The sequence below is a fragment of the Corella eumyota genome, chromosome 2, assembly GCF_963082875.1.
Source record: "Corella eumyota chromosome 2, kaCorEumy4.1, whole genome shotgun sequence".
NCBI classification, from domain to species: domain Eukaryota; kingdom Metazoa; phylum Chordata; class Ascidiacea; order Phlebobranchia; family Corellidae; genus Corella; species Corella eumyota.
This window is the reverse complement of record NC_137491.1, coordinates 18,655,057-18,674,025: the sequence shown is the minus strand read 5'-3', so window position 1 is coordinate 18,674,025 and position 18,969 is coordinate 18,655,057. Positions and strand designations below refer to the sequence as shown.

At 29.6% G+C, this 18,969-nt stretch overlaps 1 protein-coding gene across 1 annotated transcript; it reads right to left on the bottom strand.

Moving 5' to 3' along the window:
• Positions 1-264: 264 nt before the first annotated feature.
• LOC145742196 (mitogen-activated protein kinase kinase kinase 4-like) lies at positions 265-17,154 on the bottom strand. Its single transcript, XM_082559978.1, has 33 exons — positions 16,953-17,154; positions 16,336-16,547; positions 16,162-16,210; positions 15,880-15,987; positions 15,271-15,377; positions 14,801-14,951; positions 14,597-14,705; positions 14,271-14,295; positions 13,814-14,087; positions 12,945-13,034; positions 12,230-12,385; positions 11,565-11,718; positions 11,132-11,220; positions 10,853-10,983; positions 10,137-10,283; positions 9,527-9,622; positions 9,103-9,215; positions 8,654-8,757; positions 8,433-8,488; positions 7,880-8,063; positions 7,141-7,248; positions 6,583-6,724; positions 6,175-6,290; positions 5,556-5,687; positions 4,948-5,029; positions 4,634-4,774; positions 3,817-3,977; positions 3,066-3,190; positions 2,516-2,667; positions 2,106-2,248; positions 1,729-1,818; positions 1,179-1,355; positions 265-730 (listed from the first exon to the last, which is right to left on the bottom strand). Exons 1-33 carry the CDS (start codon positions 17,112-17,114, stop codon positions 707-709), a joined length of 4,110 nt encoding a protein of 1,369 aa, XP_082416104.1. The 5' UTR covers positions 17,115-17,154; the 3' UTR covers positions 265-706.
• Between the last annotated feature and the right edge of the window lie 1,815 nt (positions 17,155-18,969).

The following is an 18,969-nucleotide window of genomic DNA, read 5'->3' as shown; positions in this document are numbered from 1 at the left end:
AGAGAACCGGCATCAACTCGCTGAGCTCAAAGGTCGATCCATTTTCTTGAAATTTGTCCTCGATGTTGATTTACAATGTTTACTTAATAAAACTTAACATAGAGATGTTGTTTTAGATAATACCCACCCTATTTAGTTCTTAAATAAAATCTAAACATATTTTTCAAATGTGATTCATTCAAAATGCTACAAAATAATCTGTGAATATTTACAAAGTACATTTATAACTTTTTTCCTAATCAACACCTTAAAGAATGTAAAAATAGATTGTACTATTACTATATACAAACGAGTTTAAAAACACTTAAACCATAATAAAAAAATCATTCTTTTTAAAGAGTCTATACTATTACTATATTAGTTTACAATATGAAATGGTGTAGCATTTTTAGGTACAAAATAAAAGCAAAGCACAGAAAAAAAATATTTTTAATCTAAAATTTAAAAAATTTTGACAAAATAAAACATAGTTAAAACATATATAACAAACTAAATATTTAATAAGGCAGTGTAAAGTTGGTCTTCCCACATTAAAAATTAATCAAAAAAAACAGTATTTGTACTTTCACGATTAATTTTAAATGATTGTTTACAAAAAATTAATGAAATAAAACACAATGATATACAACAATATGAAATAGGAAAAGTTAAAAATATTGCAAGTTTACAGTGGGTAAAAATGTATTTTCTCAAAATACTGATTTTTTTATTGTACTTGTTGATTGAATACCTAGAATAAATAAATAAAATAATAAGTAATAACTTTAGTCGACAGCGTGGTGTAGTGATAAGATACACTTGCAACACCAGATGAGGTCGTGGGTTCAATCCTCACTGCTCTCATGCTGTAGCGCCCTTGAGTAAGGCGCTATAAACGGTATGAACTCCTGCTCAGCCAATACTTAATCAGCAGCATAATTATCGGGCAATTATAATCTATAATATCCCAAACTGCCAAAGGTAACTTAAGACTGGGTCGGAGTAACTGATGTTAATCTATGTTTAGGTCGCGCATTCGACCTTCCCCTATCGAGGATAAAGATATATACAAAAAAAATTTTTACAATATCACTCAGTTTATAATATAACTTAAAAAAACCTATGACTGAGAAAGTGTCAACAATTTTAATATTTTAAAATAAAAAAAAATTATCTTTAAATTTTAAAAACTTATTTACCTTAACGAATGGATGAGTTAATAGTTTATTGATGTGCCATCTTAATTCTGGATCCACTTGTATACAGTTTTCCACAAAAGATCGACCATCTTTACTTAAACTGGTTGGTATTGGTGGTTTGGTGCCCATTCCTACTTTGTACATTATCTGGAATGGTTCGTCATCATGCCATGGTCTCTATAAAATGGTGAATCAGAATTAAAAATTAAGAAATAAAACATTTAAAATCTTAAATCAAAGGATGTCTGGCAGTGATTAAGTTACTCAGCATCGCTACATAAGGTCTGGTGTTCGATTCTAACCTTTGTTTGTGTCAACCCTAACAGTACTAACTCGTAAGAAGCCTAAAAACCGATTATTAGGTTAATTATTATGCAAAATACCATACTTATCAAGTCTAACATTAAAAATGTTTTATAGACTTAAACAATAAGGTTATATAAACAGATTTATTGTTAGAATAACAGTAAACATTGTAACAACCAAATTGACTAAACCAAACCAAAATATAATTTTACTTTTTAAGTTTTACTTTATAAATGTGTCAAACCTTTCCAGTAGACATTTCAATAACAACACAACCTAAACTCCAAACATCAGCAGCTCGACCATAACCCTTTGCTTCCACACTGTTTATCACCTGAAATAAAAAAATAGCATAAATATAAACCCATAATAATTAATTTCATAAAATAAAATAAAAACCCTTAAAAAAAAATTTATTAAGAAAAAAAAAATTTCTTAAAAATATTAGTTTCATAAAAAAAAAACTTAAAAAAATTAATTTTATAAAAACAATTCCCTTAAAAACTAATTTCATATTATAAAATTAAAACAATTCCCCTGCCCCCCCCCCCAAAAAAACACAAAGGTTAACCAGGCTTAGCTCATTTTAAATTAATTTGATCAAAAATGCGTCAAACCAACCTCTGGGGCAGAGTAGGCTGCTGTGATACCAACATGAGAAGCAATTTCGCCCGGCGTGGTTTTATTTCGATCTAACAACCTCACTGCACTTCCGAAATCACCAAGTTTAAGTAAACCAGTTGAAGTTAGAAATATATTACTACCTGAAAAAAAAGTAAAATTCGTTATTTTATTACAAGAACATTATAAAAGAATATACCTCCTCACATAAAGGTGCAATAACCCTATCTCCTTAAAGGTAAGTAAACCCCTTAAATGTAACAAACAACCCCTTGACCCTAACAAGTAACCTCCGAGCAAAGGTACTTGTTTAGGGGGAATTTTTTTTACTTGGCCAAATACATTTTTGTATAAAATTTTTTTTTGTTTAAATTAATATTTTTTTGAATAATCCATCTGAAAAATCTTACCTTTAATGTCCCTATGTATAATTCCATTCTTATGTAGCACAGAAACAGCAGTTGTGATCTGTGAAGTGTATTGTTGTATCATGTACATTGGTAACCCTTGACTACTAACTTCTTCCAAATTTCCTGAATCACAATATTCCATAAAAATATACCTGAAAACATGAAAAATATTAGTATTTTTTTTTCACAAAATAGTATTTTTTTTCACATTTATTCATCCTTGGTGTGGAAAGATCGACCCCACAACCTAAACATAAAGTAACAACAGTTACACCGACCTAGTCTCGAGTTGCGTTCGACAGTTTGGAATATCATACAGATTATAAATGCCCGGTAATTATGCTGCTGATTAGGTATTTGCTGAGCGGAAGTTCAAACTGTTAATATTGCCTTAACTAAGAATGCTACAGTATGGATGCAGTGAGAATTAAACCCGGGATCTTATGTAGTAAAGCAAAGTATTCTGAGCACTACATTATGCTAAATATTTAAAAAAATAAATAGTTACAGATATTTTTTTAATCAATTTATTTTTTTAGTTTATTTTTACATTTGATCTCTATGTACTTCAACTCCATAATATTCGACCAAATTTTGATGTTTTATTCCTTCAAATGTTTTCACTTCATCAAATGCTTCTTTTACTTTCTGTTCATCATTTGGTTGAAAATGAACCTACAATTATAAGCAATTAAACATCAATAAAAAAAGCATTTTATATTATATTTATTTCTCATCATGAAAAGAATGACATAAGAAAACATTTTTTACACTAGACTATTACTGAGTTGCCTTTGGCAGTTTTGTATATTATCGATCTGATGATATTGCTTGACTATTAACCTTGTATTAGTTTTTTAGGATTGAAAACAAATAGGAATGTGTGCACTTTATTTAATGCTATATGGCCACAGTAAGAATCAAACTTGGGACCTAAATGACCATTTTTGCACCTTAAGCATTAAGTTTACTGGTACCATTGTGTAGTGGTAAAAAAATTAAGGCACTATAAACGATATAAACTTTTGCTGTACCAACACCTAATCAACAGCATAATTTTCAGGCAAATACAATCAATAATATTCCAACCTGCCAAAAGCATTTTGAGGCTGGGTCATACTGCCTAAGGCAAATCGAGGCTGGTTTGGGGTAACTGACTTTACTCTAAGTTTAGGTCATGAAGTCAACTTTCCACTTCAAGGATAAATAAATACAAAAAAAATCATGATTGGGTTTAGCTATCATTTCAGGAATATAATCAAACAAAAATGTTTATAAAATCTACTTATTATACCACATACCTCTTTCATGGCAATAATTTTGCTTGTATCAAGATTAATACAAGTAAAAACTTGTCCAAAAGCTCCCTCCCCGACCTTCATTCCTCTTTGCCAGTTAAATGCAACCGATCTGATTTTGATGTGCATTGGTCTGCATGGATCTTTGTTATCTACTATTCTACCTGGAAAGTTTAAGACGTAAACAAAAAGATTAAAAAATTACCAAATTTTTAAAAGTTTTTTTTAATATTACAATTTTTTTCACATTTATTTATCCTCGATGTGGAAAGGTTGACTTCACGAAACACAGAGTAACATCATTTACCCCAACCCAGACTTGAGTTGTTTTGGCTCAAAAGTTTATACCATTTATTTATTTTTTTTGTATATATATATTTTTATCCTCGATGTGGGAAAGTCGAATGCGCGACCTAAACATAGAGTAACATTAGTTACTCCGACCCAGTCTCGAGTTTCCTTTAGCAGTTTGGGATATTATAGATTATAATTGCCCGACAATTAGGCTGCTGATTAAGTGCTGGCTTAGCAGGAGTTTATATCGTTTATAATGCCTTCCTCAAAAGCGCTACAGCATGAAAGCAATGGGGATTAAACCCACGACCTCATTAGTGGTGTAGCAAGTGTTCTTACCACTACACCACGCTGCCGGTAATAGCGCCTTACTCAAGGGCACTACAGCATGAGAGCAGTGAGAATCAAACCCAGGACCTTATGTAGTGAAGCCAATTGTTCTGACCCCTATACTTAGTAATAAGTAAATATTTTATTTTAAACATTGAGTTTTGTTGTTTTTTATTATTATTGGCATTTAACTTACCAATAACTCCCCTATCATACTTTCTCCCATCTTTTGTTGCTTCCATGGATTGAATGGCAGTCCTGATGTCACGCATTGGGGAAACCACCCACTCTATGTTTTCGGTAGACGTATCTGGGCCTGGATCAGATAGTGAAAATTCTAGACAAAAATTTAAAAAAATTTAAAAAAAATGATAAAGTTTTTCCTGAAAAATTACTATGATCTAAAAAATAAAATTGTGAGATTCTAAATTAAGTTTAAAAAAAATAAATTGTTTTTTTGTGTAAATTTTTTGATACACACAATTTTTAAGTTGTCATACGTTTGATTACCTGGCCCAGAAAAACTGTCTTTAGATGAAGTCCAACTTAAGGATCTAAATATTATTGGATCATCTCTCAAAACCTCTTCTGTCTAAAAATAAAATCTTTAAACTTATAACTAATCTATAATATTGAAGAAAATTTGACTACGAAAACAAAAACCGACAGCGTGGTGTAGTGGTAAGATCACTTGCTACACCACCATGAGGTCGTGGGTTCAATCCCCACTGCTCTCATGCTGTAGCGCCCTTAAGTAATGCGCTATAAACGGTATAAACTCCTGCTGAGCTAGCACTTAATCAGCAGCATAATTATCGGGCAATTAAAGTCTCTATATTATCCCAAAAGCACCCAAGACTGGATCGGAGTAACTAATGTAACTCTATGTTAAGGTTGCGCATTTAACCTTTCCACATAGAGGATAAAGATATATACAAAAAAAAAAAAATTATATATAATATACTATAAAATACTTGTGTGAACATTATTATATATGGCATGATTTTAGTCATTAAATTGATTTTTTCTTGCTTTTATTAATGCGCTAAAATCCTTAAAAAAATAAGCTAAAAAAAGAAATATTTAAAAAATAATTAAATTTGTATATATTTTCTTACCTCAGGGTTACACTTTCTTGTTCCAATCAAATGATCAAGAAAATGATTTATTAAACTTTTAAGTTCGTTATATTCCTCTAAGTCCAAGCTTCCAACATAACTTGAATCCAAACTGACTAAAAAGTTTAAGCCCTGAAAATTCAGAAACAAATAAATCAAAATTGTAAGTAATGACCGGCAGCGTGGTGTAATGGTAAGAACACTTGCTACACCACCATTAGGTCATGGGTTCAATCCCCACTGCTGTCATGCTGTAGCGCCTTTAAATAAGGCGCTATAAATGGTATATACTTCTGCTGAGCCAACACTTAATCAGCAGTATAATTATCAGGCATTTATAATCTATAATATTCCAAACTGCCACAGGCAACTCGAGACTGGGTCAGAGTAACTAATGTCACTCTATGTTAAGGGGCGCATTCAACTTTCTCACATCGAGGATAAAGATATATACAAAAAATCTTTTTTTTTATTGATAATATTTTCTGAAAATCAATCTTTCTATAGCAAACAGGTTAAGAATGTTATACCAAGCACTAGATTTCGGTTTAAAAATTGGTTTGTTTTTTTAAAGATATTTAGAACTTGAAAAAATGCACAACATTTTTATTTTTCTTACCGTTGTAGCCCACTTAGGCTTTCTTCCTTTCCCTCTAGGTAAGTTTTGAATGACGTAGTTCATCCAATTTTTAATGTAAGTCACATGTAAGCTTTCCATATCACTCCTAAGTGCCCCTGTCATGAATTTACAAAATTGAAGATTATTAATCACTTACCAAAAATCAATTTTTCTTATTAACATTAAAGTAAGTTGATATTTTTCTTTGGTGATAACTGATAAACATTTGCAATTTTACAAATTTAAAACAAAATTTAATATTTTAAATCTATTTTAAACTAGTAAATGATAAAAAATAATTTCAAGTTAATCTTAGAAAAGTTAAAACTTCGACAGTTAAGGTGAAAAAAAAAATAATATTAGGTTATGATAAAAACTTTTTACAAAAATAACAATCTATTAACTAACCTGAAAAGAGTCGAATTCCCTCTCTCAGGCACTCAAATCCAATGGTAAAATTCTTCTGAACAATGTGATTTATTTCTTGTAATAATTGCTGAAAACCTCCGTGTAATTGGTGGCAAACTTGGTTGTACAAGTACACACTAACCTGTAAAATAAATATAAAAATAAAGCATGACAACCCTTTAAAACCGGCAGTGTGGTGTAGTGGTAAGAACACTTGCTACACCAACATAAGGTCGTGGGTTTAATCCCCACTGCTCTCATGCTGTAGCGCCGTTGAGTAAGGCGCTATAAACGGTATGAACTCCTGCTGAGCCAGCACTTAATCAGCAGCTTAATTATTGGGCAATTATAATCTATAATATCCCAAACTGCTAAAGGCAACTCGAGACTGGGTCGGAGTAACTGATGTTACTCTATGTTTAGGTAGCGCATTCGACCTTCCCACATCGAGGATAAAAATATAAACAAAAATAAAATAAAATAAATACATAGCAAGTCATTTACCATTAAATAAGATATTTATATTTATTGTTTTACTAAAAACAAAAAAAAATTGACCTCGTTAATTTGCTGAGTTAGAGATTGACAGAAAGCAAAAACAGTTGAATGTAAGTTATCCAACGCTTCATTCACTTCTTTGTTTATACTTGTTTGTGCCATTGATACCTACATACAAACATAGTTAACTCAAAATTACCAAAGCCCTAGCTACCAATAAATAAATTATATTTTACTAGTCGATAACCCGCCCTACAGTTGGGATATTAATTTTGTAATATAGTTGCAACTCTTAACTAATATTTGCCCGCGACATTTGACCCATGCACCATAAACAACAATTTACCGGCATTGTGGTGTAGTGGTAAGAACACTTGCTACACCACACATGAGGTCGTAGGTGCAATCCCAACTGATCTCATGCTGTAGCAGCCATGAGTAAGGCGCTATAAACGGTATGAACTCCTGCTGAGCCAGCACTTAATCAGCAGCATAATTATCGGGTAATTATTATCTATATAATATCCCAAACTGCCTCAGGCAACTTGAGACTGGGTCGGAGTAACTGATGTTACTCTATGTTTAATTCGTGCATTCGACTTTCCCACACCGAGGATAAAGATTATCAAAAAAAAAAAACTTTATTTTTTTGCAGGGCTTTAATTTATATTTATAATATCCACAAATCTCTGTTAAATATAGATTGCTTGATATCACACTATTAGAATACACTTAGTAATAAATTTAAACCAAAAAAACAAATAAAAGAAGATTATAAATAAATATTTTAGTTAACAACCTCAATAAAATCGGCAAACTCTTTTTTCAATTCTTTTCTTTTAAAACCAATATCCGAACCACTTGCAGAAACAGCAACCATATCATGGTTGATATTCAAGTTGGTTTGCACCATGTCAACCATCTTTGCACCATCTTTTGATATGGTAATGTAGGGGCCACACCACACACCACATGTTTGTGCACTATGTATTATATTTAAGATGGTTAAAATGGTAAATTTTATTGCTAAAATGGTGAATAACATTGGTAAATATGGTCAATTTTATTGGTAAAATAGTGAATATTATTGGTAAACATGGTCAATTTTATTGAGAAAAATGGTTTATTTTATTGGTAAAATGGTTAATTTTATTGGTAAAATGGTGAATAATAATGCTAAACATGGTCAATTTTATTGGTAAAAATGGTTTATTTTATAGGTAAAAATAGTCAAATTTATTGGTAAAATAATAAATTTTATTCTAAAAATGGTCAATTTTAACGGAAAGCCTTTTTTTACTTATTTTTTTAAATGCTAAAAACAAGATTTAAAATATTAAAAAAATACTAACCTGTCTAGACTTTCAATGCACAATTTATTCTTCTTATTTTTTCCTGTTTTTAAATTCTAAAAAAAATAAAAAAATCACATAAAACAAAAAAAAAAATTGGTTTAACTTTTTTGTTATAGAATAATAATTGTTTAACAAAAAGTTTTGCATATACAATTTTAAAATTTAAAAATTATAAATTTAGAAATTTTTATTTATTTTGTTAACTAATAGATTCTTACAGTTTGTAGGAGTTGAAAGTTTACAAACAGTAATAAATCTCCTAGATGATGTAACTTTTTCTCTGTACAACTTATTTCCAATTTCCTGGCTTTGCAAATGGTAGCTAAAACAAAAAATAAAAACTTTAAAATAAAAAAAAAATATTTTATAATAAAACTTGAATATAAGTCTTAAAATACTTTTTAAAAATTCTAGAAATGGGTTTACCAATTGGTTAACCATATTAAAAAAATACTCAGAATGTAATACTATATATATCAAACAAAAATTTAAATTTTACATAGCCCAAGTTGTCTGTAAATCCAATTTAAAAAAAAACGAAAAAAAAATTCAAAAAAAAAATTGATCGAAAAAAATATGAAAATGCAAAGTAATATTATTCCAAGAGATTGTGATGTAATGTATGGTAAAATATGATAATATTAAAACAAATTAGTAAGTAATTTACACAAAACATGTTTAAATATTTCTTCTTGATTATTCTCGTTATTATTTGAGGTTTCCAATAATTTTGTTGAAATAAAAACCCAGTGAGTGGAAGGGTGAAAACCAGAAAATAAACTAAAAACATAAAATTTAAAAATTTAAAAACTAAAAAAATAAAATTTAAAAATTTAAAACTAAAAAAAAATTAAAATTTAATTTAAATTTCCGCATACTTCTTAAAATTTTTTAGATAAAATTTAATTTAAATTTTTGTTGTTATCAAAATTCTGATAAAATAAAATTCAATAATTTACTCCTTTTAAAAACATGTTATTAGAATATTTTAGAAATAAAAATTGCATTAAATAAAAAATATTAGCAAGTTTATTTGTTGAAATATACTTAATAAATGATTTATTTAGTCAAATTTTAATATGTATATTTACCCTTTTTCTTCATTATGTTCAAGGGTGAATTCAACTTTAACAAAATCACAAGATTCTAGTTTTTGTAGAAAACTACATTTTTTACACACTGGTCCCCTAATAAATCAAAAAAGTTTAAAATTATAACAAAACTCCATTTTTTGTATATATCTTTATCCTCGAAGTGGGAAAGTCGAATGCGCGACTTAAACATAGAGTAACATCAGTTACTTCGACCCAGTCTCGAGTTGTCTGTGGCAGTTTGGGATATTATAGATTATAATTGCCCGATAATTGAGCTACTGATTAAGTATTGGCTCAGCAGGAGTTCATATCGTTTATAGTGTCCTTTAATTCAAATATTCCATAGTCCGCTCTACAATCAGAATTTTAATTGTTGTAAAATGGTTGGTTGCAACTTTCAACTAATATTTGCAAGTGATAATTTACCCAATCACCACAAACAGCAGTTTTTTTTTATTTTGTAGGCCCATGAAAATGAACATACTTACATAAATATAACGCCCACTAAATTTTATATATAGATTAATTTCCGAATTAGAAAAATAATGTTTTAATATAATGGTCAATGGTTTAGCAAAAGATTTAACTTAAAAAAGTATTTACATACTTGTTTTTTTTCTTTCCTCTTACTACACTATCTGAAGATATAAAATCAAACCCAATCGCCGGTTCATATTCTCTTCTAAGTTCTTTAGCAAAGTTGATTGCTCTACTACACCTTTCTCTTACTTCTTCAAACAGCTTACGAACTTCTCTATGAACAAATACAAAGTTTGGTAAGAAATGCAGAAATTAACTAGCAAATAAAAAAATGACTTAAAAAATATTTAAAGTGCTATATTGGAGAGTTTTGCAATTTTGTAAGTGATGTATACAGCATATTAGTATGGTTGACAATGAATCATTAAATGCTTTTAGGACCTTTAAAAATGTCTGTGGTACTTACAATTTAATTTACAACAAATACTTTAAAATAATAAACATCAAAAACCAGGTTACCATATTTTTTGTGTGACGTAGAAAGTACTAAGTAGCGTAGTGAATGTATACAAGCTAGTATTTTCTACGTCATCACAAACAGGGCTTCCCTTTTCTTTTTTTTTAATCTAATTTAATTGTTTTTTTTAAGTTGTATTACTTAAAAAGAAAATAAAATTATTTAAAGTTAAAACCATTTTTGTGTTCAGTGACACCAACTTTATTAATTTTTGAGCAAAAATTAATCACCAATATAACACCAATATAACCAATATAACACCAATATAACAAAATCACACAAAAAAATGAAATGTTTAATTTTTATGTGAAAGTTAAGGTTATTACCTTGACAGAGTGTAAACGTATCTTCTAGTGGAACCATGATGCTGGTTCTCTGTACCATTCTCAGTTACCATGTTACGTGGTAGGGAACCATCTTCAGAATGATGATGGGAGTGGAACCATAATAAACCAGCCTGGTACAAATGGTTGACAATTTATTAAACCAAGTTTTTTTTATGTGTCTACCAAATTGTAAAAAAAGTGTCTACCGAGTTGTTAAAAAAGTACCTACCGCATTGTAAAAAAGTGTCTACTAAAAAAAGCACAGATAAAAGTGCCTACCGTAGTTGATCCAGGAGAAAGAGAGGAATGTCTCCTTATCCATCTTTCATCTTCTTCTTCAATTGATTTTAAATTTTCATCCATTTGCTCTAAATAAATATTTCCAAAAATCTATTTTAATTTATCTGTAAATATTTTTTTTATCCTCGATGTGGAAAAGTCAAATAAGCGACCTAAACATAGAGTAACATCAGTTACCCCAACCCAGTCTCAAAATGCCTTTGCCAGTTAGAGATCACACCCAGGACCTTATGTAGTGAGCCAAGTGTTCTTACCACTACACCATTTTACCAGAATTGTTAATGCCTTACACGAGGACTGTGTTGCATTGGGAATCAAACCCAAGACCTATGGGCTCAATGCATATAAGCACAAAGCACATTTTTTATAAGACACCTTCCTACTGAAACAGTAACATTTTAAACAAAGATACCTGCCATGAAAAATTCATTTTCTGTTTCAGGATCTTGTACAGCAAGGCAAGCACTATCCATGAATTCCTTGGTAGAAATAAACACATTCGTGCAAATTTCAACATATTTTACGGCACACAACGTTGAACATTTTAAGCAACAATCAAAAGACACCTTGAAAATAAACTTTACATTTTTAAAATAAAACTAATAAAAAAAATAATAAAAGAAAATAATTTAGACCTAAAGCACAATGTAGTGGACAAAACACTTTTCTTTACTACATGAGGTCCTAGGTTTGATACCGGCTGCTCTTATGCTGTAGCGCCCTTAAATAAGGCACTATAAAAGGTATAAATTTCTGCTAAAGCAGCTTTACTCTAAAGTTAACCTTCCCACATTGGGGATAAATAAATGTCAAAAAAATAAAAAATTTTAATTTTAAATATATATAAGTAACATATTTTTTTATTAAAATGATAATATCAGGTATCTAAAAGCATTTAGTAATTTAACAACTATTTTTTTAGCACCTTTTTATCAATTCTTAAAACATACGCTCTTGATAACAGATTACAATTAGTGGAAAAGCATTAAAAAAAACAAAAAATACCATAAACAAAAAAATTACAAAATTTATTAAAATAATAAAAATTTATAAACTAGATTAGTGTTTCAGTGTTACCGTTTTCGAAAAAATCCACTCCTCGGTAAGCATATCAATGAACCCCCTAGGAACACTTGGAAACCCTGTTAGTTGAGCTATAACCCATCTGTTCACGAAATTCATGTAAGTTTTGAACATCTCACGCAAGTTGTTCCGAAACGACGTTATCATGTTCTAAAAACAATTAAAATTTAAATTCAATTATGACTGTTACCAAACAGTTGTGCTTTTAAATGTTTATTAACCTTTCACTACATGAGGTCTTAAGTTTTAAACTCACTAAAGTTATATTTTTAATAAAAAAAAAATAGTTAAGAAATAGAAGCTCCACACAATGTCCCAAGTTTAATTCCAAATTTTTTCAGCTAAGTATAAAAGCCGGCAGCGTGGTGTAGTAGTAAGAACACTTGCTACACCACCATGAGGTCGTGAGTTCAATCCCCTTACTGCTCTCATGCTGTAGCACCCTTGAGTAAAGCGCTATAAACGGTATGAACTCCTGCTGAACCAGCACTTAATCAGCAGCATAATTACTGGGCATTTATAATTTATAATATCTCAAACTGCCACAGGCAACTCGAGACTGGGTCGGGGTAACTGATGTTCCTCTATGTTTAAGTCGCGCATTCGACCTTTCCACATTAAGGATAAAGCCTACGTGTAAAATACAGACAAAACTATGTGTCATCAATATTAAAATGTGGCAAAAAAGAGAAGTTTAAAATATGCTTACTGGTCCTTGCAGCTTTTTAACTTGATCATTTTTTGATGGTTTAGTTAGAAAAGCATGGAATGAAAGAATTAATATCGAAGACTGAATAACCTAAAAAAAATTTATAAAATAATTAAAGACAATTCCCAAAAAATAATAACTAAAAAATGGAGTAAATTGATTAAAAAAAATTGTTTTTAATAAAACAGGTAAAATAATCTGAAAAAAGGAGTACAAAAAAATAATTGATAAAGAAACGTTGAGCCAAATTTTTGCACAGGCAGCAAAAATTTTGAAAAACTGACAAATACAAATTAAACAATAAACTAGTAACACTAGATGATAGCCCACTTCTACAGCTGCAATTTTAATTGTCATCAAATGGTCGCAACGCTTTACAATTATTCGCCGGCAATAATTTTCCCGCACACCAAAAACAACATTTTTTTTACTTTGCTGGACAAAAAATTTAACAAACTTATATTGTCCACTAAGCTCTAAGGCTATATATTATATTTGTATCTTTATCCCTAATGTGGGAAGGTCAAATGCACAACCCAAACATAGAATAACAACTGTTATCCCGACCCGGTCTTGGGTTGCATGTGGCAGTTTGAAATATTAAAGATTATATTTGCCCGGTAATTATGCTGCTGATTAAGTGCTAGTTCAGCAGGAGTTCATACCGTTTATAGCGCCTAACTCAAGGGCGCTACAGCATAAGAGCAATGGGGATTAAACCCACGACCTCATGGTGGCGTAGCAAGTGTTCTTACCACTACACCACGTTGCCAGTATAAAAAAAACTTATACAAGTTATAAATATATTTAATGAGAATGTAAAAAAGTTGGCCCAATTTAAATTTATCGATAGTTTAAAATTTAAATACCTCTTTACATTCTTCTACTACTTGCTTGATAGTCAACAAGCTTGTAGATGAACAACAATGTTGTTGGCATGCCACAGCTTGGTCTAACCTAACTTTAAGACACTGACTCATAATACAAAGTATTATATCCAGTATAAATGTTGTTATTTCACATAGACTTGGCAATCCATAAAAGTTGGGTTTTTCAGCTTGGTATGGTTTAAATGATTGAGTTGTTAATTTTAAGCTGGGAAGACATTCTTGGATTGATGAGAATAACTCTTTGGCACAATGACTAAAACACAATAACACGACATTAAAAATTGGATTCATAATACCATAGTCAACAATTAAATGTTTAATTTTTGCTAAAATACAATAAAGCATTGTGATTATTAATATATACCTTATATATTCAAATAATTTTAATATAAGTATAAAGCAAATCTAGAGTTAAAATTATTAACCAAATTTTTACCTCTGCGAATGTTTTTCGCCATTATCTAAAAAAATTAACATAAAAACATTTCAATTTATTATAAAGTCATATTTTTTGGTGTCACTGAACACAAAAATGATTTTAACTTTAAATAATTTCACCTACTTTTTAAGTTATACAAGTTTAAAAAAAAAACTAAAATTAATTAAAAAAAGAAAGAAAGGGGAAGCCCTGTTTGTGATGACGTAGAAAGTACTAGATTGTATACATTCACTACACTACTTGGTACTTTCTACGTCACACAAAAAATATGGTAACTTGGTTTTTTATGTTTATCATTTTCCAGTATTTTTGAAGCGATTTACCTTCAGATATATTTAAGTTGTAGACCTTTATAAGACAACCAGAATATTTATTTAATAGTTGTTGTAAAATCGTTGAAACTTTTCGATCTCGAAGTAAAACCTCCGTCACCTAAATAAAAAATACCAACTTTTTAAATCTGCAAAAAAAATTATAAATTTTAAGTAAAAATCAAAAAAAAAAAAAAAAATTATTTTTGAGCTTACCACCACGATAGCGTTGTTAATTTTATGGAACGAGATATTAGGAGGATAAGAATCCTCCTCAGAATTTTGTGATTTCTGATCATCTTCCTCAACATTTTCTTCTTCCATTTGTTCCCCTTCCTCTTCTGATCCATCAATATAAAACTCATCTCTAAATTCCAAGTATATACAAAATTTAAGTTTATTTATAATAATAATCTATATTTAGTAGGCTATTTTTAATTATTTTATTTAACAACCCTTGCACTTAACATAAATAAAAGTTAACTTCACAGTCTAATACCAGAAACTTTACTACCCAAACCCAGCATCAAGTAGTTTAAGGTTTGCTATTAATATTGTTAATCTAACAGAAAATTGTTTGACATGTAACTTCGCAATGTTATTATTAATACAAGATCCTAATGATGATATAAAACAGAAAGTAGTTAAAATATTACCCATTATCTTATTGTGAAAAAGTCCTTTACCTGTAATCAACTTCATCATAATCAATTAGTTGTAGCATTCTTAATATTGATGATAAACTTTGTTGTAGTTCAGTTGTTGTGTTGTGCCAGTAATGTAAAAGATTAAGCTAAAATAATAACATTTATTAAATAAATAGAAATTTAAAAAAAATTTCTTAAATAGGTAGCCTACTGGAAAATATATATATAGCCTATTTTTGTTGTATATATCTTTATCTTGATGTGGGAAGGTCGAATGCGCGACCTAAACAAAGAGTAAACCTAAACAAAGAGTAAAAACTGTTGCTTTAACCCAGTCTTGAGTTGCCGGTGGCAGTTTGGGATATTATAGATTATAATTGCCTGATAATTAAGCTGCTGATTAAGTGCTGGCTCAGCAGGAGTTCGTACTGTTTATAACGCCTTACTCAAAGGTGTTACAGCATTAAGTCATTGGGAATCAAACCCAGGACCTTGTATATGGTAGGAGAGTGTTCTGACCATTACACCACGCTGCTGGTAATATATACCTTAACTTAAAAGTACCAGTTTCGAATAACATTGGCCAGGTCATAAATTAATTTAACTTAACTTTTTTATTAATTCAATAACTTGCAGAGTAAGAAATACCTTTTTAGTAAAGTTAGGATCAACATATATTGGATAATCTTTACCAAATGCTACACTGCAAGAATATAAATCCTCAGCGAAAGTCATTTGCTCCATAATTTGATTAACCTGAATATTTATGCAATAAAATAATTCAACAAATTTAAAAAAATAAAAATATATATTTTCTAAACATTTTATTAATAGTACTAATTAGAAAAAATGAGTTTTAAATAAATATTTTATTTAATTTATAGTATAAGTCCTGTTTAAATTTATGTTAAAGAAAAAAAATATTATTACCTGTTGTAGAGCATATGCTAAATTATCAAAATTCATCTCTTCTATTTCACTAAATATAAAATTAAAAATTTACTTTCTTTTATATACCCCTATACAAAAATTAAAAAAAAATTACTATTTTTAACCTTTATTTAATGATGCATACACATAATGTAATTTTAAGTGAAAATTTACATGTCCAAAAAACTGAGTTCATTTTCATTTTGGTTTTCCATAATTATAGCATCATCATCATCATCATCATCATTATAATTTTCATCTTCATTATCAGGATTTTGTTGAAAATAAAAGTGTTCAACTTTTTGTAGAATTTCATAAACGGTGGTCAACCTTGTTTGTACGATTAGTTTATCTTGATCGGACATGGTTCTACCACCATGCCAGGCCTAAAAAAATTAAAGAAATTAATAAGTTTTAAAATGTAATTCCTGAGTCTGTAACATAGCTTAATAATTGCAGTCCTAGATATACACTTTTTTTTTTTAGGCAAATGTCTTGAGTTAGATTTCCATTGCTGTCATTGCATAGCTTATATAATCAAGGCACTTGCAGTAGATAGTCAACTTTTATTAAACTTCAAATAAACAAAAATAAAATACAATAAGGTCAATAACACATTACAAAATAAAAAATGCTTTGCTAGCCACAATGTAAATAATGCAAGGAAAACACCACCAGTTACTTGTTTATTAAATTTAATGTGAATTTTTTAATAAAAATAAAAAAATAAAATTTAAATAAACAGCAATTTAACTAAACTCTAAAATTGAAAAAAAAGTTAAAATACTTACTTTTAGTCCAAGCCAAAGTATATCTTTCCATCCACTAGACAGTTTTGTAAATCTTGCCGAAACTTTAAGTTTTTCATTAGACTTTGTGTTGGTATGTCCAATAAGATTTTTAAGACCATGAAAATAACGAAGTCTGTCCGATTTTGATTCATTGTGCGTCATTTTGAAAAAGATGAACTAAAAGTTTATTTTTAAATACAAAACTAACAAATACATCTAAAAAAAAGTACATATTTTTTTTGTATATATCTTTATCCTTAATGTGGGAAAGTCTAATGCACGACTTAAACATAGAGTAACATCAGTTACCCCGACCCAGTCTCGAGTTGCCTGTGGCAGTTTGGGATATTATAGATTATAATTGCCCAATAATTATACTGCTGATTAAGTGCTGGCTCAGCAGGAGTTCATACCGATTATATCGCCTTAATCAAGAGCGCTACAGTATGAGGGCAGTGGGGATTGAACTCACGACCTCATGTGTGGTGTCACAAGTGTTCTTACCACTACATCACGTTGCCAGTGTAATATAAAATCTTAAGTAGAACCATACAACAATAAAACAATGCTGTTATTTAGAGGGTTAAAATATGATTAAAATGTTAACCCCAGCTCAGCCTTTTCGCTAAACATTCAGAATAAATTTCAACTAACAAAACTTTGTGAAAGTGAACCTTTACAAACCTTTTTCAAATTGGGCATATTTAGTTACAACTCCTATATTTCCGCCGCAAGCATTTGCATTAAATCTCAACTATGCCCCTTTAAAGTTAGTTAATTAAAAACATCAAGAAGCAAGTAGATTCAAAAGAATTAAAAAACTTTCAAGAATTTCAAAAATTGTACTCTTTTTCTGTTTTTATTTGCAAAAACTAGTTTATATTATTTTAAATATACTTTTAATATACAAAATTAAATAATTGTCTTAAAACCACTTTAAACTTTCCATTTCTATTACTCATACCATTCATAAACTAAATTTATAAGCTTCATATCAAAAATAAACCAGAAAACGCACGTTGTTTACATCTGGGAATTTTTGTTTATATTGATAGTGACATCTCAGACAACCAGGGTTGCCAATTTGTTTGCAAAAAACATAATTTTGTAATCTATTTAAAAAGCTGTTTATATATGCACCAAGGTTTTGGTTTATTGTTAAACACTTTTTTAGGGCAATTTTAAAGAATTTGTTCCAAAGAAATTATATTTTGCAAGCAAGAAATGGGTCTTATAAAAATATACTTGTCCCAAACTTTCAAACCTTCTTGAAAATATAATAAGCTTGAAACTGATTTTAATTTAATCTATAAAACAAACAGAAAGTTGATTTTGTTGCAGTATTAGCTTATGAATTCTCATTAATTGTTGGAAAAAACAATATTGATAGCAAAAAAGGAAACCACTACTAAAATTAAAAACTATAACTATTCTAATTTTGGTGTTTGATATATCAATCTGGTATTTTACTAATAAATTCCAGGGACTGGTCTATTTTATCCAAAACAACTTAACCCTAAACAAACCAAGCCTTATGGATTTAGTTAATTAAAGTTAACAAGCAAGATGTTATTTGGTTGATTTGTTCAGGCCTAATTTGTCATCAAGTTAAATTGACATAGAGCCTTAAATAGGTTTAATAATTTTTTTCTTTTTTGTATATATCTTTATTCTCGATGTGGGAAAGTCGAATGCGCGACTTAGACATAGAGTAACATAAGTTACTTCGACCCAGTCTCGAGTTGCCTGTGGCAGTTTGGGATATTATAGAGACTATAATTGCCCGGTAATTATGCTGCTGATTAAGTGCTGGCTCAGCAGGAGTTCATACCGTTTATAGCGCCTTACTCAAGGGCGCTACAGCATGAGATCACTGGAAATCAAACCCAGGAACTCGTGTATGATAGGAGAGTGTTTTGACCACTACACCATGCTGCCAGCCATCTTAAGTGTGCCTTAGTTTAATTGTAAAATAGGTTTTAGTTATTACTATCAATAGTGGTCTAAAACATTAAAA

Coding starts and splice junctions, on each gene's coding strand:
- LOC145742196 (XM_082559978.1), bottom strand. CDS start 17,114: ATGACGCACAATGAATCAAAATCGGACAGACTTCGTTATTTTCATGGT. Junction 7,249..7,879: donor AGTTTGCCGATTTTATTGAG/GTTGTTAACTAA, acceptor GTTTGTATGTAG/GTATCAATGGCACAAACAAG. Junction 3,978..4,633: donor GTATGATAGGGGAGTTATTG/GTAAGTTAAATG, acceptor TAAACTTTCCAG/GTAGAATAGTAGATAACAAA.